The sequence below is a fragment of the Silene latifolia genome, chromosome 10, assembly GCF_048544455.1.
Source record: "Silene latifolia isolate original U9 population chromosome 10, ASM4854445v1, whole genome shotgun sequence".
NCBI lineage: Eukaryota > Viridiplantae > Streptophyta > Magnoliopsida > Caryophyllales > Caryophyllaceae > Silene > Silene latifolia.
The window spans coordinates 17,628,639-17,643,857 of NC_133535.1; the positions used below are offsets into that span (position 1 = coordinate 17,628,639).

The window sequence follows — 15,219 nt, forward strand, 5'->3', positions numbered from 1 at the left end:
AACTAGGATTCTAGGAATATGTACTACATTTGTGTTCAATCAAATGCACCTGTACCTCTCTGGCTCTCTGTCACAAACAATCTAAGAAGTAACAACATACTTTCACTCACATCTTCTTCTTCTTCTTGGTCGTCGTCGTCGTCATCTTCTTCACCCTTCATCTTCTCATTATACAATTATTATCACAAATATCTCCATTGTCAAATTTCTGAACATTCATACCTATTCTTTTTGTATTGTTGTATATCTTGAATTCTTGATTGACCCACCTCATAGAATTTTCAAACCTCCAAAATATCCCCCAAATATTACATTTTAGCATAAACCCAATTCAATATATTGAATTACAAGCTTAATACATTATTATTTTAATGAATTAAGGTCAGTATCGATACCCTTTTTTTTATTTTGATTAATTTTATTAGTTTCATGCTCAAATTTCTAATGTTATTGTTTAATTGTATTGTTTGTGTATCCATGTTTAAATTAATTTGTTTGAGGTTATATATGTGCTTGAATCAAATTCATGTTGTTTTAAAAATTTAGTGATAATGTTACTTTGAACTTGTCTGATTGGAAAGTGTCAAAGGTGATTTTTTTTTTGTTTCTGTAGTGAAAACTTTGATTAAAATGCACCCACAGAAAATAAAAATGGTAAACAAATGATCGGGACGGAGGGAGTATATTGATTGACTTGTAAATTCAGGAAAAATGGTCAATAAAGAGCCAAATACTAGTGGTGTGGTATAAGTTTATTGGGAATGTTTCGTTCGGATTGCTTTGCCATGTTTGAGTAATCATGACCTTCTGTTTGTACCCGAAATGAATGATCTTTGCTGGATTAATTCTGAGCAATCATGGCCTTCTGTTGTACCCGAAATGAAGGATCTTTGCTGGATTAATTCTGAGCAATCATGGCCTTCTGTTGTACCCGAAATGAAGGATCTTTGCTGGATAAATTCTGAGCATTTAGCCAGTAAAGGGTGTAAAGAGTCTTTGCCAAATGCTGGTGGTGTTGTCTCATAGTTCTTGGTGTATTATAATGGTGGTTTAGATTCATTTTCGCTGTTGTCGAGTAGTCAGTGAAATTTTGAAATCTTGAAAATATGACCTGTTGTACAGCGTACCGATAATGCTGTCTTAGGATGTTTAGGTGTATTCCAAAAGTTTCGTTTGGATGTGCTTTTGTCATGTCAAGTATCTGTGTTCTCTTTTTATATAGAATAGTTTCTTGCTTCATCGTGCACAAGTGCTCCCGCGAATTGAGGAGTAAGGGGGTGGGATGTACAAAGTCTTACCTTTGTGTTAGCAACACGAGGCTGTTTCTGAATTACCCAAAATGAAAGTTGCTTTGAGAATTGCATTGAATGATTGCTAGTTCACCATTAAAAGAAGTGCAACCAGAAACATTTTGCTTTACTCCACCATAATCCAGAACCAAAAAATAAAAAGACCTTGGCAAATGAAAATGGGCATAAAATTTTACGCATCAGACACTATATGGAGTACGCATTGCATATCGGAGGTTATGTATGCATTAATGCATATTTTGTTACAACTTTGGGGAAAGAATTTTGCGAGGGAGAGGAATGAATTGATAGGCTATGCTGTTACTTACATCTTTCTTCTTGTAATCATCATTCCTCATTTTCCAGTGTATCAAGCTGTCTGGCGCAAACAATAAGGTGATCAGGCAGCATAAACTGTAACATGCAACATTCATGTGGTGGTTACGGAGATGAACTGCCCTTAAACTGTTTGGTGTTCTTTGTTTGAGTAAGTTTGGATTTCAGCGTGGTCTAATGTCTACTGATAGAAGTCCGGAGCAAATAAACAGGTTTGTCTCTTATAGAGCCTTGCAAATGCATTATTATTTTTCACCAGTGTGTATTACGTGCTTCTCGTTACTTTGCACGGTCATTGTGTATGTTAAGCTAATGAAGTTGGTGCAAATTAGTAATTTCGTTTTAATCTGCTGATGAGCTTTTAGTAAAGATTACTCTATAAAGCATGCATTGTTATATTTTCTCTATTTCTGTAGGAATGGTAATGGTAATCCTGCTTCGTGGAACTCAAAAGGAGATTCCAGCCTACATAACTCTCAGGAGCAAAACGCGGCGGTGTGTGTTCTTGACTATCGGATGTATCTGTGTTATGTTTAATCGACTGATAGATTTCAATCCTCAAACATCAATGAGCTCGAACTTGTATTGATTAAAAAAGAGCAGGAACTTACTGCAAAAGCCAGGGAACAAGAACGTGAGGTCTCCTTGCTAAGGAGTCAAATAGCTCAAGCCTACATCAAGGTAAAATAGGGCTCATTCAGGAATTTCGCCTAGTATTTGTATTTATTTCTTCTGAAAGGCAATCCCTTGTGTCCAAAAATAACAGGAGATGCAGTTACTGAATGAGAAATATGCACTGGAGAGAAAATATTCTGACTTGCGTATGGTTTGTGCTCTAGAAACTTACGTTCCTGCTTTTGTTTTAATTGTTGAATTTCATCTTCTAGAATAATTACGATTTAATGTGTATCAATCATGTTAACTGATAGGCCATGGACGAGAGGCAAAAGGAAAGTATAAGTTCAGACTTGAAAGATCTAGCTGACAGAAGAAGTGATCTTAATGAGTATGTGAGATTGACAAATGATTTGAAGGTAACAAGAATCTCTTTTCTCCATACAGTAGAAGAGTTATTCCTGTGCTTCTTCCCCATTCACCCAAAATCAGTATTTTTCGTTTCTTTATTTCTCTGCTTCAAGTCTTCAACTAGTAGGCTGACGTGAGATGATGTTTCTCGTATTCAAGTGATAAAAGACTTAAATAATCGTGAGTGGGGGTTTCTTTCGGGATATGGTGTTCCTTACACGAGTTGGATTTGTAATCAATCTCTTATTATATTACAGTTAAGTCTTATAAGAAATTACCGGGAAAAGAGAACGAATGGGCTATTAAATTTAAATTCTACACCTAATGGAAACTTTTTTTGATCTAGGGGTGAGGGATGGGGTAAGTGCTATCGGCTGGGACTATGGTGATAGCGTTTGGATGGTGTGGGGGATGTGGTTCGCTAGGGTTGACGTTGATTTTGGTGAAATAGGGGTAGTGGTGAGTGTTGGGTTTTGTAGGATAGGATTAGCTGGTGGTTGGGTTTGGATATGTGTTGGTGGGATGAGTCACCGATAGTAGTTGGGGTGCTAGGGTTCAACGGTGGTTTGGGTTGAGCTGTAATGAATTGGTGATAAAGTAGGTAGAGAAAAAATGTCGAGATAAGGGTGACAACTGACAAGCAGGGGTAAAGTAATGATTTGGTTTGTCACTAGAGCTCACCTAATTTAGAAATGTAAACTGTTGGACGAGATGAGGACCAAATGGAACATGCAAATTATTTGACTGAGCAAAGGGAGTTGGCACCTTGGCGGGAAACAGACCGTGCTACACATTTAAAGCTTATGTTGGCTGTTTTATTTGCTCAGACCAGCTGAAGTTAACAAATTTATCTTATACTCTTTCCATTCCATTTGATTCTATGCATTTGATTAAAATATACTTCATATATATTACACAAACATATAGAATCAAATGGAATGGACGGAGTTTCTCAAAAAAAAAAAAAATGGAATGGAGGAAGTACCATTTAAGCTTTCTCCATCCTTTATTCCTTGTTGCTTTATGTAGGTACATACGGAAAATATATTTTCATGTTTCTTGGTCTCACTACAAAATACTTGTGCATAGTTGTTGTTTGTGAATTTAAAGTTATTTCATTCATTTATATTCCAAAATAGGATGTAGAAGATGAGAGATATATCTTCATGACTTCATTGCTTGGATTATTGGCAGAGCATGGCATATGGCCCAATGTGACAAATGCCTCGTCCATTTCCATGTATGTCAAGGTAGGTGGTACAGCTGTAGAAGTGGCTTTCTATCCACTCTGGTAGATCTGATTAATAAGGACACTTTATGGGATGCCTGAAGTATAAGTTGACTATTGATACGTTTCTTTTTGTTATAATACTTGCAGCATGTATATGATGTATTGCAGTGGAAGACTGAGGTGAGCCTCTCAAGTCTCAACATACGTTTCACACACCATTGTATTTCTGTCAATCATATGTTAGCATCATCATATAAAATCCTAGTGTATTTGCATGAAAATTTTAACTGACGGACTTAAACTATGAGTGTGATTATATGAAAGTGATTCAAAGTAGTAAATGCTGCTAGAACTCTCTGGATGTGTGCACAGATTTGTCTCTCAAGAGACTGTCTCATACATTTAAAATGCCAGAGAGAGATCCGTTTTCCCATTTATAAACCCATATTAATCGGTAATTTGTGGGAAAGTAGAACAGCCTCACCCCAAACAAATTGTGTAAGTCAGTCTCTTTTAAGTATTTGTGGTGTACTTGTTGCAAAATTTGACTCGTTGCAATTAGGTAATCATAGTATTTAGTAAATGTGGTAATTTATGCTATACCCATCTGGATAATTCTTGAATCTTGACTGGGTACAAAGTTAGTTAATAAACCTGTTGCTGCAGGAAAAGACAAAGGAATTGAGCTCTATCCACGGAATGAACGCCCCGAATCAATACTACGAGGACAACTCTCTATTCAGTACTCGGTCTCCTTACACCCCCGGGGTAATTTTTAAATATTGATAATTCCATGTCTATATAATCATTTTAGCATTTTATCAACCTTCCCTCATAATATTGTTGATTAATGCAGAGGGAAACAGGAGTGCCTTCACCCGGTAATTATAAACCTAAAGACCACTTGCCAGCCTCCAATAATACACCACAATATGCGCATGATGACTATAGTAGGGATACTGGGCTGTTGATACTGAACGGTGAGATACTTCAGCCAACTAACACCTTTTTGAGAAGTTGCTCCGCAAACCTGTGTTACTAGGACACGCCGACACGTGTCGGTGTCCGACACGTGTCGGCGTGTCGGACACGGCTATTTGGTGTGAATTTTCCTGTTTTGTGGTCTAAATTGAAGTGTTGGAGTGTCGTGTCGTGTCGGACACCGACACGTGTCTTACACGCGACACGGCAATTAAGTGAAGTGTCGAAGTAACATAGCCGCAAACTTATTCGGCTTGCTATTCCTGAACATTGTAAAATAAACGCTACCAATATTTTTATTACCAAAATTACCATTGTTCTTTTATGCTATTCAATGTGTAGAATGGAGATTGCAACTTGGCCATTCTCTAATCTCTATTATGTTTAGCCATCATTAATCATGCTTACATACTACTACCTTTCATTTCTGTTTTGGCTGCAAAAACGGTCAAGGTTCGTGGTTTTAGGAGACACATTTAATGTAGGCCTGGTCAGAGAGTAATATTTCATGGTCAATTTGTTTCTAATCATTATCAAACCTTTAAGTGAGAAGTTCCTTTTTTCCCCTTTCATGTTATGAATGTACTAATCTGTTTGTTTCATAATATAAAAATTTCTCAATATATTTTCTTTCTTTTTTAGACGAGGGCCCTGGAATAGAAGGTTTTCAAATCATTGGTGAGGCTAAGCCAGGATGCAAGCTTCTTGGTTGTGGATACCCAGTACGAGGAACTTCTCTCTGCATCTTTCAGGTAATAACAAACAATTTTTCAGATGATTAATACAATTTTACTGCTCTTTTTAGATTTTGTTCTTAATAGCTAAATTGAAACACTTCTGTGTACTAGTGGCTTCGTCATCTCCAAGATGGTACCAGGCACTACATTGAGGGTAAGTACTGAGCATCTGAAATTCTGAATCATTGCGCTGCTTTTGTTATTTAAATCGTTTACATTTACTTACGGAACAGAGCTTTAGAAGAGAGGCTTGCAAGTGGGGCTGGGAACTTTTGAACTAGTAAGTTACAAAGTATGATACCCATGTGAATACGTTGGGGTTACGGTGAGGCTCATGGGACATGAGTTTGCTGTTTAAAAGATTTTTGGTAATTTGGCATGGCAAGATTTGTCCAAAACAGATATGTAAACAATTATGAGTAGATGAAACGGCTTGAAAGGAAACATAAACAAGCAAAAGGACCAGAAAGAATGGCCGAGAATAAGGCCCTTCATGTGAGTATTTTGCTGCTTGATCATCTTGTGTCCATTTGGCAGGTGCTACCAACCCCGAGTATGTTGTAACAGCAGATGACATTGACAAATATATTGCTGTTGAGTGCATACCAATGGATGAGAATGGCCGCCAGGTATTCTAAAATCTTCTGTTGTCTTTTGGATTTCCACTTATCTTTTCAAATTCCATGTTTGGCATGTATGCTGAATTGCAATATTGAATTTATGTTCGTGAGATGAACCAAACAACCTAAGCATTGCAAAATTGCATTAGACGTAATTTAACAATAGTGCATGCTTCTCGAAGAACAAGCATGAAGCATCCTTGTAAGAAACTATTATGAGAATATTCTTCTCTGACCAGCCCATATTGCGTTCATAAATGCCTGAAATATTTAAGGCATTGTTTAGACAGAGTATTAAGGGGAAAGGGGAGAGGAGGCAAAGGGAGTGAGGGTGAGGGGAGGGAGAATGGAGCAATGATGTTTTCCTTCCAAATCCTTCCTATTTTTGATTGGAAGGATTTTGATTATGCATTGGTAATATGGTCGTAGTTACGTGCTGTTACTTTTGATAATTTATTTTGCCACTGGTTTAGTGCATTTGGTTCCAAAAATTTCTTTATGATTTGAACACGGGGGTAAGGTTGCATTCATCAGTTCTGCTTAACCAACCATTGGTGGGAGCCTTTGATACACTCCGTTATATTTATTATCCCTTTTGTTCTGCTGTCATTGTCAGGGGGATATAGTAAGACGCGTCGCCAATGATCAGAACAAAATAACATGCGGTAAGCCTATCTGCTCTATATTAGTAGTTATATGTTTGATATGCTATCGTCCTTTTAAACCGTATGTGATTGTTTAGTTCTTGATGGTTGTCTTTATCTTAACTAGACCCAGAAATGCAAGAGGAGATTGATTCATATGTTTCTAGAGGTCAAGCTCAATTCATCGTTTTGGTGCTGGTAGGTTTTTGTGTTCCTTTTAGGTTATCTTTCACTGATACATTTACATCACATCAAAGCACTAAATGCTCCGTATTAATCTATAAATACTAAATCTCGTGGTTGATTTTGTTGGCTGTTATATCTGCGTCAGGGTGAATGCTAACCTAAAAGTCATTAGGTTTCATAGGGACTGATTTTACCGTCTTTTGGTACTATTGACCATGGTTTTGAGCTTGAGAAATCGCAAGTTCACAACCGTTATGTTATTTTCATTAATTGTTCTTTTTTAGTGTGAAAGGACATCATGGCAGTTTTCATGATGACAGATTTCAAACCTAGGTCATGAGTAACATCACTCATTGACTTTGTTAAGCTTCTGGGTTTGTATGAGGGGTCTATGCTTTCTACGAGACTCAAATGATACTTTCTGATACTTTTCATGCAACAGTTTGGGTCATTGGAGCAATGGGAAGCAGCCACTTTCATTTTGCATCGGTCTGGCTTTCAAGTTAAGAACAACGAAACAGGAGCTATTCAAATTGCTGAGAAGTTCTCTGAGAATTTGTCGGTATGTTTGGCTAAATTCCACATTTTCTTCAAAGTTAGTCATGAGTTATTGAAGTTCTCAGGCCAAGTTTGCCTTGGAAACCAACAAAACACACTGTTTAATGATGTACAAGTAAAATAAATGTTATATATTGACTTTCCCCAAATGATAAGGGTTTGGGCGCTTGGTCCCTGTCCAATCCTTCTAAACTCCATCGTTGGTGATTGAGATAGATAATTAAATTTTCGTCTTACTACTGTCTTACAAATGCCGGGGTCTGACTATGTAATACAGTATAATGGATCATAAGTAGTTTGGGTTTGTTTTAGTTCTTATGTGCGTATGATGCAATGAGCCAATGATTTGTGGTTGCAGATCAAGATTCCAGGAGGATTGTCAGCACAGTTCGTTGTAACATGCTCTGATGGAAATTCACACCCTTTTAAAACCTACAATGACCTTAGGTAAGACTGCATAATGCTGCTACAATACACAAATATTATGCAAGTCGGTGTTACATAAGTACTACTGTAAAATCGTATGTCCACTTGATCCAAATACAATGGTGCTGAGACTCGAGAACATGGTTCCTAAAAAACAATTAAAAGTAATATGCAGATATGGTGAAACAAGTGTCTTGGCCAATTATTAGACACATACATGACTCGTTTTGTAAATTACATAGGCTACCAATCCTCCATGCAACAGCCAACATAGAAGAAAGAAAGGAAACTTGATTGACCTTTTTGTTTCAACAAGTGTCTTCTCCTTATTCTGCTTCAAAGGGTTTTTAATTACATGATTGTACTCTTTTCTTTCTCTTTTGCTCTAATTTGATTCCATTGAAATCTCAATCTGAGTAATTAGTGAAGTGTCACTGTCGTGCCTCATTTTGCGCGTCGGACACATCTCGTGTCATGTCGGCCGCAAGACATATCAGACACACGACATGGTGACTAGGTGAAGTGTAGAGGTAATATGGCCCAAATAGGCAAATACCCTATGAAGTTGTGGTATGTCATGTGTATATGTATCTTTGCATGATGGTCTTACGACATCTTAGTACAAAACCGTTTTACAAGAGCCATTTTGTCAACAATATTACTTTTTGAGGGTCATTTTTTCATTTTATTCTATTTCTTTTTTTTTTCTCCTAATAATTGACCAGATCACGAACATCGGAAAGTTTGCTTCTCTGTGCCTTCGTTTTTGTCTCTTTTTATTTTCTAATCTAATCACATATGTTACTGTATTTTTGATGCAGAATGCGGGATACTATTGTGCTAACTATAAGAATGTTCCAAAGCAAGGTAAGTTTCCCCATCTTCTGAACAACAGTTTATTCGTCAAAACCTTTGTATGCTTATTTACCTCAAAACCTTCGTGTTTACCTTGGGGTAATTTTAATTTTAACATTTAAGTGTGAAATTATTTTTTAGGAATCGGCCTCATGTAAATTGTTTTTTTTAAAGAACTCCACTGTTATTCAAATAGACGTATGTCGTATGTTTGTGTAATGATTCGTCATGAAACAGGCTCTGGATGACAGGAGGAAAGGAAAGGCTCATTCTTGAGTAGACTTCATTCACCGATTGACGTAGACAAATTCATGTAATACTATCTTGTACTCCGTACAAGTTTTTCGTTTCATTTCCATTTCCTTAAATAGCTGTTTGTAGTTTATAATTGGTCGAGTTTAGTCAAATGTTGTATTGTAATTTAATGTACGAGAATCATCAATTTTGTGTTCGATGATGTATATGTTTGTTCATTCTTTAGGGAGGTATATATATCCCTAAAACCGGGTACTCTCAAGAGTCTCACTGTATGAATTTGTAGAACTACACCTTTTGGATATTGTATTCCTTTATACTCCTATATGATTATCGGATTATGCTTGATTTTGGGTTTCGATTGTTTTCTATCATCATATGAAAGTAATAATCAACAAAATTAAAACCGACTTTTCTATACCCATTTGAAGCAATGTACTCATTTTTCTATGCAAAACCAAATTTCTGCAATTTAATCTGCATTCCAAGGTATGGAATGATCGAGCATGTATCCTCTTCATTTCCTTCCATTTTCTCTAATACAACAATATAAAATCATTGTTTACTATCCACCTCACTAAATAGTTTATTGCTGGATTGTTTCGGGATAAAATCTAGGCTATTGAAAGGTAATGGAAGAAAATGGAGAGGGAAAGAAATGGAGAGGATCATAATTAGGAAAAATTATTGACAATATTCTTCACCTATTTGTGTAATTTTAACAATGCCCAAGTTCATTGAAAGTTTCCAGTTTCTTGTACTAGTGAATTCAGTCAGAAAAAGGAACAAACCGATCCTTATACTTTTCCTAAAATATAAACTCTAATCTACTCTGTTTGCTCAAAACGAACTGAAAAGTTTGCTGATATTTAGTAAAATGATAAAATAAGCTTATTATACATACACTTACACAAAATTAAGTTAGCTGAAATTTTGGTTAAATAACTGGACTTTGATGAAATAAGCTTATTTGATCACCAATCAAGTAATGACATAAAATTTAATAAAATTAGCAAAACAATCAACAAAATTAGCAAAAAAAATCAACAAAATTAGATGACCAATCAGTTAATGACATAAAATTGGCCCTTAGTAGATTCATTAAGCTAAGTGATGAAGACCTCAAAATTAGGCTCATTGGCCAAAATAGGCTCAATTGGCCACTTGCCCTACAGAATTGGTCACTAATCATATGAACCAACATTATTATAATCAGGAAAGACAGTGAAAAGAGAGATGCAGAGACTAGACCAGAGGGGAAGAACATAAACAAGTAGAGAAGCAAAACAAGAATAACACACTAGAGTACTATTGCTACAACTCTGCACCCATTAATCTGCCCTTTGCTTCTTCCAAAGGCTCCCTCTTCTCTTGTTAAATCCGCACTATTTGCTGCACTCTCTCTTTCTCTCTCTAAATCTACCTTGTAGTCTCTCTTTAATCTCTAATCTTTCTGTGTTTGTTTGTTCATGGCTCATTCCGCCATTGCTAAGGTTAGTGCTTTTACTCTTTCATAGCGTTTTCATGCACAAATGGTGGAAACTTTTAATGGGTTTTCAGAAAGTTTCAGTCTTTGGTACTCCTTTCGTCTCAATCATTTGTTTACGGTTTTTTAATCTTTGTAAGGGGTATTTTAATTAACACAAAGTTAAACAGATTATCGAGACGGAGGGAGCAGTTCATCAAAACTTTCTTGATAAATGAATGAGAATCTTCGTGGGGTGATCATAAAATTTCAATTTTTGTTAGTTGATTGATATTTTGAACAAAATTTGCTTGATAAATGCATGAGAATTTTAGTAGAAAATCATAAGTTTCAATTTTTTTTACTTGGATTGTTCCTAGAATCCAATCTGGTTTTGGGGTTCCTTTCAATTGATTGTAATTTTTCACAATTGTTTGTCCTTTTTGTGGGGTTTATTTCACAAAAAAAAAAAAAAAAAAAAGTCAAAACCCTTTTTTTGGGGTTTTTGTTTTCCTATGAATTATTACCAATTGTTTTACCAAGACATAATTAGCTTGATCAAGATGATTTAGCTTATGATTTTTTTTATCAATGTATCATATATCATTAGCTTGATACAGATGTCTTATACTTTGTTATCTGTGTATAGATTTCTGTTGCTGCTCCTGTGACAAATGATTACTTTGTGAAAGGATCTACTTATAAGGTATGGAATCGGTTTCGGGGTTTAAATTGTTCTTCTTGGTTATCACTCAGAATATTGATTATTGTGTCTTGTTGATTGGGCTTCTCTTGAATGTGATTTAATCATCTGATACAAATTGCTATGACAGCTTAATTATTAATTTCAGTTATTATTAACCTCCTTGCTACATATATATTCTTCATGGACAATTGGCTCACCTAAACTACTGATAGATACGAAAATGTCAATTCGACAACCTGAAAGTTGGCCTATAAGTTTGTATTTGCATAATTTGGGATATGCTTGTTTTGATGGTGTTATCATAGGCTATCATTTTCAGTGTTTAAATCAATGTTCCATTACCAAACTCTTTTCTCTTTTGTGCATTTTGTCTTTCTGTAAAGTCTCTGTCTGTGGGTTTTACACAAAGACATGTAAAACCGCTTGTTAACCTGAATAACCCTATTAAAGAACATTGTCCTTATTGTGCATTTTGTCTGCAATTTCGAAATAATGCTTATGTAAACCTGCCCTACATAAGTATGTAGCTTTTGAAGCATGTAGCCATTTGATGATATGAAACTTCCACCTTGGTATACGTTGGAGTTGGATGAATTCGAGTCATAATAGGAGGGTTATAGTGTATAAAATGGCTGACTGTAAATTACATTGTATTGCTTTTCGGTTGTATGACTTACAATTAAGCTTATAAGTTCGTCCTAGTTTATCCTAGCCATGGATTAAATCATGGTTTGAGACTTGATCTGAAAACTAATGCGACTTGTGCTGTCTCAAAAATGCGGCCGCTGATCACCTTCAAAATCTTGATAACTTTGTGGCAATACGGTGTCGCCACCGGTATTCGAAACCATGATCCTATCTTATACTTGTAATTTATAAACATTGCTCAAACAAACAAGATGTGTAACATGTAGCCTCCTCTGCAGACTTCAAATGTTAGTTTTGGAAGCAAATCATGGGCAGCGGCCTACACAGTAGATCTGAGAAAGAACTCAAGACTGAGAAATCAGTCGGTAGTATGCATGTCTGTGCAGCAAACTGCCACACCTAAAGTTGCAGTTACGCCACTACATCTTGAAGAGACTAAAGAACCTCCCATGCACCTGTACAAGGCTAAGGAACCATACACTGCAACCATTGTTTCTGTTGACAGGATTGTGGGTCCAAAGGCTCCTGGAGAAACATGCCATATTGTGATAGATCATGATGGTAATGTTCCCTACTGGGAAGGACAGAGTTATGGTGTTATCCCTCCGGTAGGTCTTTCAGTTTCCGATTATTATTATTCAATTTTAGTTATAGGTAGTGCAACCTTTCTCCATGGCCAATTCGGGTATAGGGTATGTAATATACATGGGGTTGGATATCATGTTTATTAGGGTTTGTGTCATTTGTTACGTAGATAAACATTGGCGTAATTTAAATTAGTCATCTCGAGCCAACCTTGGTCATTTTGGATCATGTCTTTTTTGGGTACGTGGTTTTGAATTGGGTCAGTTTCGGGTCAAATAAAGTTCAAACCACTTTGTTACTGGTTCAATTCGGTTCGGTTCATTTTCGTGTCACTCTATTTGGGTCTGATTCGGTGTCCGGTAAGGGTTTTTCTTGGATCAGATGTTTTTTTAGCGTGCGTCACTGAGTGTTCTTTTATCGTTGTTGCTATGTTGTACTCATCTATCTTTAGAGACATCAAACATGGTCTTCTTGGTTATCAGTTTATCACTATCAGTTAAATGACCTCGATTTTGATCAAACAGGGCGAGAATCCCAAAAAGCCTGGAAATCCTCACAATGTGCGTCTTTATTCCATTGCCTCTACAAGGTATGGAGACAATTTTGATGGAAAAACTGCAAGTTTGTGTGTTCGTCGCGCTGTCTACTATGATCCTGAGACTGGCAAAGAAGATCCTTCAAAGAACGGTATATGCAGCAATTTCCTCTGCAATGCCAAGCCTGGAGACAAGGTCCAAATTGCAGGTAAGCTGCACCTAACTGTGCACAAATTCTTGAATGCCGCTATTGTTATTTGTGATTTTCTTTGTCGATTTTTCCCAGTATCCTTACAAAGTTTCAGCAATTAATGAGAAGTGATATTTTTACAGGTCCTTCCGGCAAGGTAATGCTTTTGCCTGAAGAGGATCCAGCAGCCACCCACATAATGATAGCAACAGGAACGGGCGTTGCTCCATACAGAGGCTATCTCCGGCGCATGTTCATGGAAAACGTTCCCACATACAAGTTTAAAGGCCTTGCTTGGCTTTTCCTCGGGGTGGCCAATAATGACAGTCTTTTATACGACGAAGAATTCACTAAATATTTACAAGACCACCCGGAAAATTTCCGTTATGACAAGGCTCTTAGCAGGGAGCAAAACAACAAGAAAGGCGGAAAAATGTATGTTCAAGACAAGATCGAGGAGTACAGCGATGAAATCTTTAAGCTGCTCGACAATGGGGCCCACATTTACTTCTGTGGGCTGAAAGGAATGATGCCCGGGATTCAAGAAACCCTGAAGAGAGTTGCTGAGGAGAGAGGCGAGAGCTGGGACGTGAAACTTTCTCAGTTGAAGAAGAACAAGCAGTGGCATGTAGAGGTATATTGATACTCTACTTGTTCTGGTTATTCTTGTAGGAAGGCGGCTATACTATGGCTTTCGAAGCTCTGCCCATTTTCATTCATTTGAATGCTAAACTTCCCAAAATTTGTGTAATTGGGATTTGATGAATTAAATAAAGTTATTGACTTGATCAATTAGCTTCTTTTCTTTTCTTAATTCTAGCTCCTGATATGTTTTTGATGATCATATAATTTGAGTATGATGTTTAAGCGTGGTTGCCTAATTGTTGAGATTCACAGTTTTTCAGTCCAATTGTTTGGAGCAAGGAAAAGTCTAATGAGTAGATTATATAACCTGTTGTATGCAGTTGTATGATGTAGAATCCGATCTGTATACTAAAGTTTTCGAATTTTGTTTAAAAGAATCTGAGCTATGCTGTAAAGTATTTGAACTCACACACTTAAACATACAAAAAATAAACTCTTACAAAACTCAGAAAAATTACACATAAGCTCGGATTAATGTATAGAGTTGTACAATGCTTAGTATACAATTGGTTGTATAGTAGTATTTGTGGGAAAAGTCGCCATGTTTGTTTTTGCGCGTAGAAGTGTGTGCCAAATTCACATGAATTTTAGGCGGGAATTTTGCCCATGAATTGGATGTTCCTATGAAATTGTAATCCAGAGGTCAACTAAACAATAAATTAGGGTTTTTTTTCCATTTTTTTTGCGAGGAAATCCACAGCCGCTATTTTTGACGGCACTAGGTAATCCATCGGGTGTACCGTATACGTGATAACCTGCAAATCATGTATACCAGGTAAGCCACCCGGAGGTGACAGACTCGAAGTCTATAAAACATAGATAGTAGTGAGCTTATTCTTGTAACTTACAAAATACGTATATCGGTAAGCCAATCAATCTATATAAAATAATAAAACAACAACCATAACATATTTTTTTCCCTCCAAAACTTCACTCCACATTTAACATAGATTTTAGGATTCCTTAAAAATAGGCCCACTAACTAAATAGCCCAATATATAAAATTTATTTTACACTTATTTATACCACCATATTGAAAATATGTCCAATATTAAAGAAATCCAAAAATTAATTCACTCATGACAAAATTTCAGACATGAATAAAGAAAATATGGATTAAAAGTTAACATAACATACTTTCGAAACTAAATTATTAATCCAAGCAACCTTGACATTGTTGACATTATCGGATTTGATGCGACTGATGAGAGGAAGAGTGATTTCATGAGAGATTGGCCATCAAATGTTGAACAAGATCGACGATGAGAGAGTTGATGTAAGTGAGTATGACGGTGGCGTC

At 36.4% G+C, this 15,219-nt stretch overlaps 2 protein-coding genes across 3 annotated transcripts; both read left to right on the top strand.

Annotated features, from left to right (window-relative positions):
- The first annotated feature begins 22 nt into the window (after positions 1-22).
- Positions 23-9,492, top strand: LOC141605270 (uncharacterized). 2 transcript variants are annotated; one of them, XM_074423969.1, is made up of 19 exons: positions 23-381; positions 1,656-1,837; positions 2,042-2,120; positions 2,229-2,306; positions 2,392-2,451; positions 2,555-2,659; positions 3,791-3,901; positions 4,030-4,062; positions 4,549-4,650; positions 4,739-4,862; positions 5,506-5,615; positions 5,712-5,754; positions 6,138-6,229; positions 6,837-6,885; positions 6,992-7,062; positions 7,493-7,612; positions 7,967-8,055; positions 8,856-8,901; positions 9,127-9,492. In XM_074423969.1, the coding sequence occupies exons 2-19, from the start codon at positions 1,803-1,805 to the stop codon at positions 9,163-9,165; spliced, it is 1,386 nt and encodes a 461-aa protein (XP_074280070.1). In that variant the 5' UTR covers positions 23-381; positions 1,656-1,802; the 3' UTR covers positions 9,166-9,492. The 2 variants fall into 2 exon arrangements, with proteins under 2 accessions (XP_074280070.1, XP_074280071.1); XM_074423970.1 differs by having other exon boundaries at positions 84-381; positions 2,392-2,446.
- Positions 9,493-10,358: 866 nt separating this feature from the next.
- Positions 10,359-14,066, top strand: LOC141605271 (ferredoxin--NADP reductase, root isozyme, chloroplastic-like). The gene is made up of 5 exons (XM_074423971.1): positions 10,359-10,637; positions 11,259-11,315; positions 12,242-12,571; positions 13,073-13,292; positions 13,418-14,066. Exons 1-5 carry the CDS (start codon positions 10,614-10,616, stop codon positions 13,915-13,917), a joined length of 1,131 nt encoding a protein of 376 aa, XP_074280072.1. The 5' UTR covers positions 10,359-10,613; the 3' UTR covers positions 13,918-14,066.
- The last annotated feature ends 1,153 nt before the right edge of the window (positions 14,067-15,219 follow it).

What these genes read in the sequence shown, in the direction of transcription:
- LOC141605270 (XM_074423969.1), top strand. Translation starts at nt 1,803, where the DNA reads ATGTCTACTGATAGAAGTCCGGAGCAAATAAACAG. An exon ending in AATTCATCGTTTTGGTGCTG is followed by an intron (nt 7,063 to 7,492) that starts GTAGGTTTTTGT and finishes TTCATGCAACAG; the next exon opens with TTTGGGTCATTGGAGCAATG. An exon ending in AAAACCTACAATGACCTTAG is followed by an intron (nt 8,056 to 8,855) that starts GTAAGACTGCAT and finishes TTTTTGATGCAG; the next exon opens with AATGCGGGATACTATTGTGC.
- LOC141605271 (XM_074423971.1), top strand. Translation starts at nt 10,614, where the DNA reads ATGGCTCATTCCGCCATTGCTAAG. An exon ending in CTCATTCCGCCATTGCTAAG is followed by an intron (nt 10,638 to 11,258) that starts GTTAGTGCTTTT and finishes ATCTGTGTATAG; the next exon opens with ATTTCTGTTGCTGCTCCTGT. An exon ending in GTTATGGTGTTATCCCTCCG is followed by an intron (nt 12,572 to 13,072) that starts GTAGGTCTTTCA and finishes TTGATCAAACAG; the next exon opens with GGCGAGAATCCCAAAAAGCC.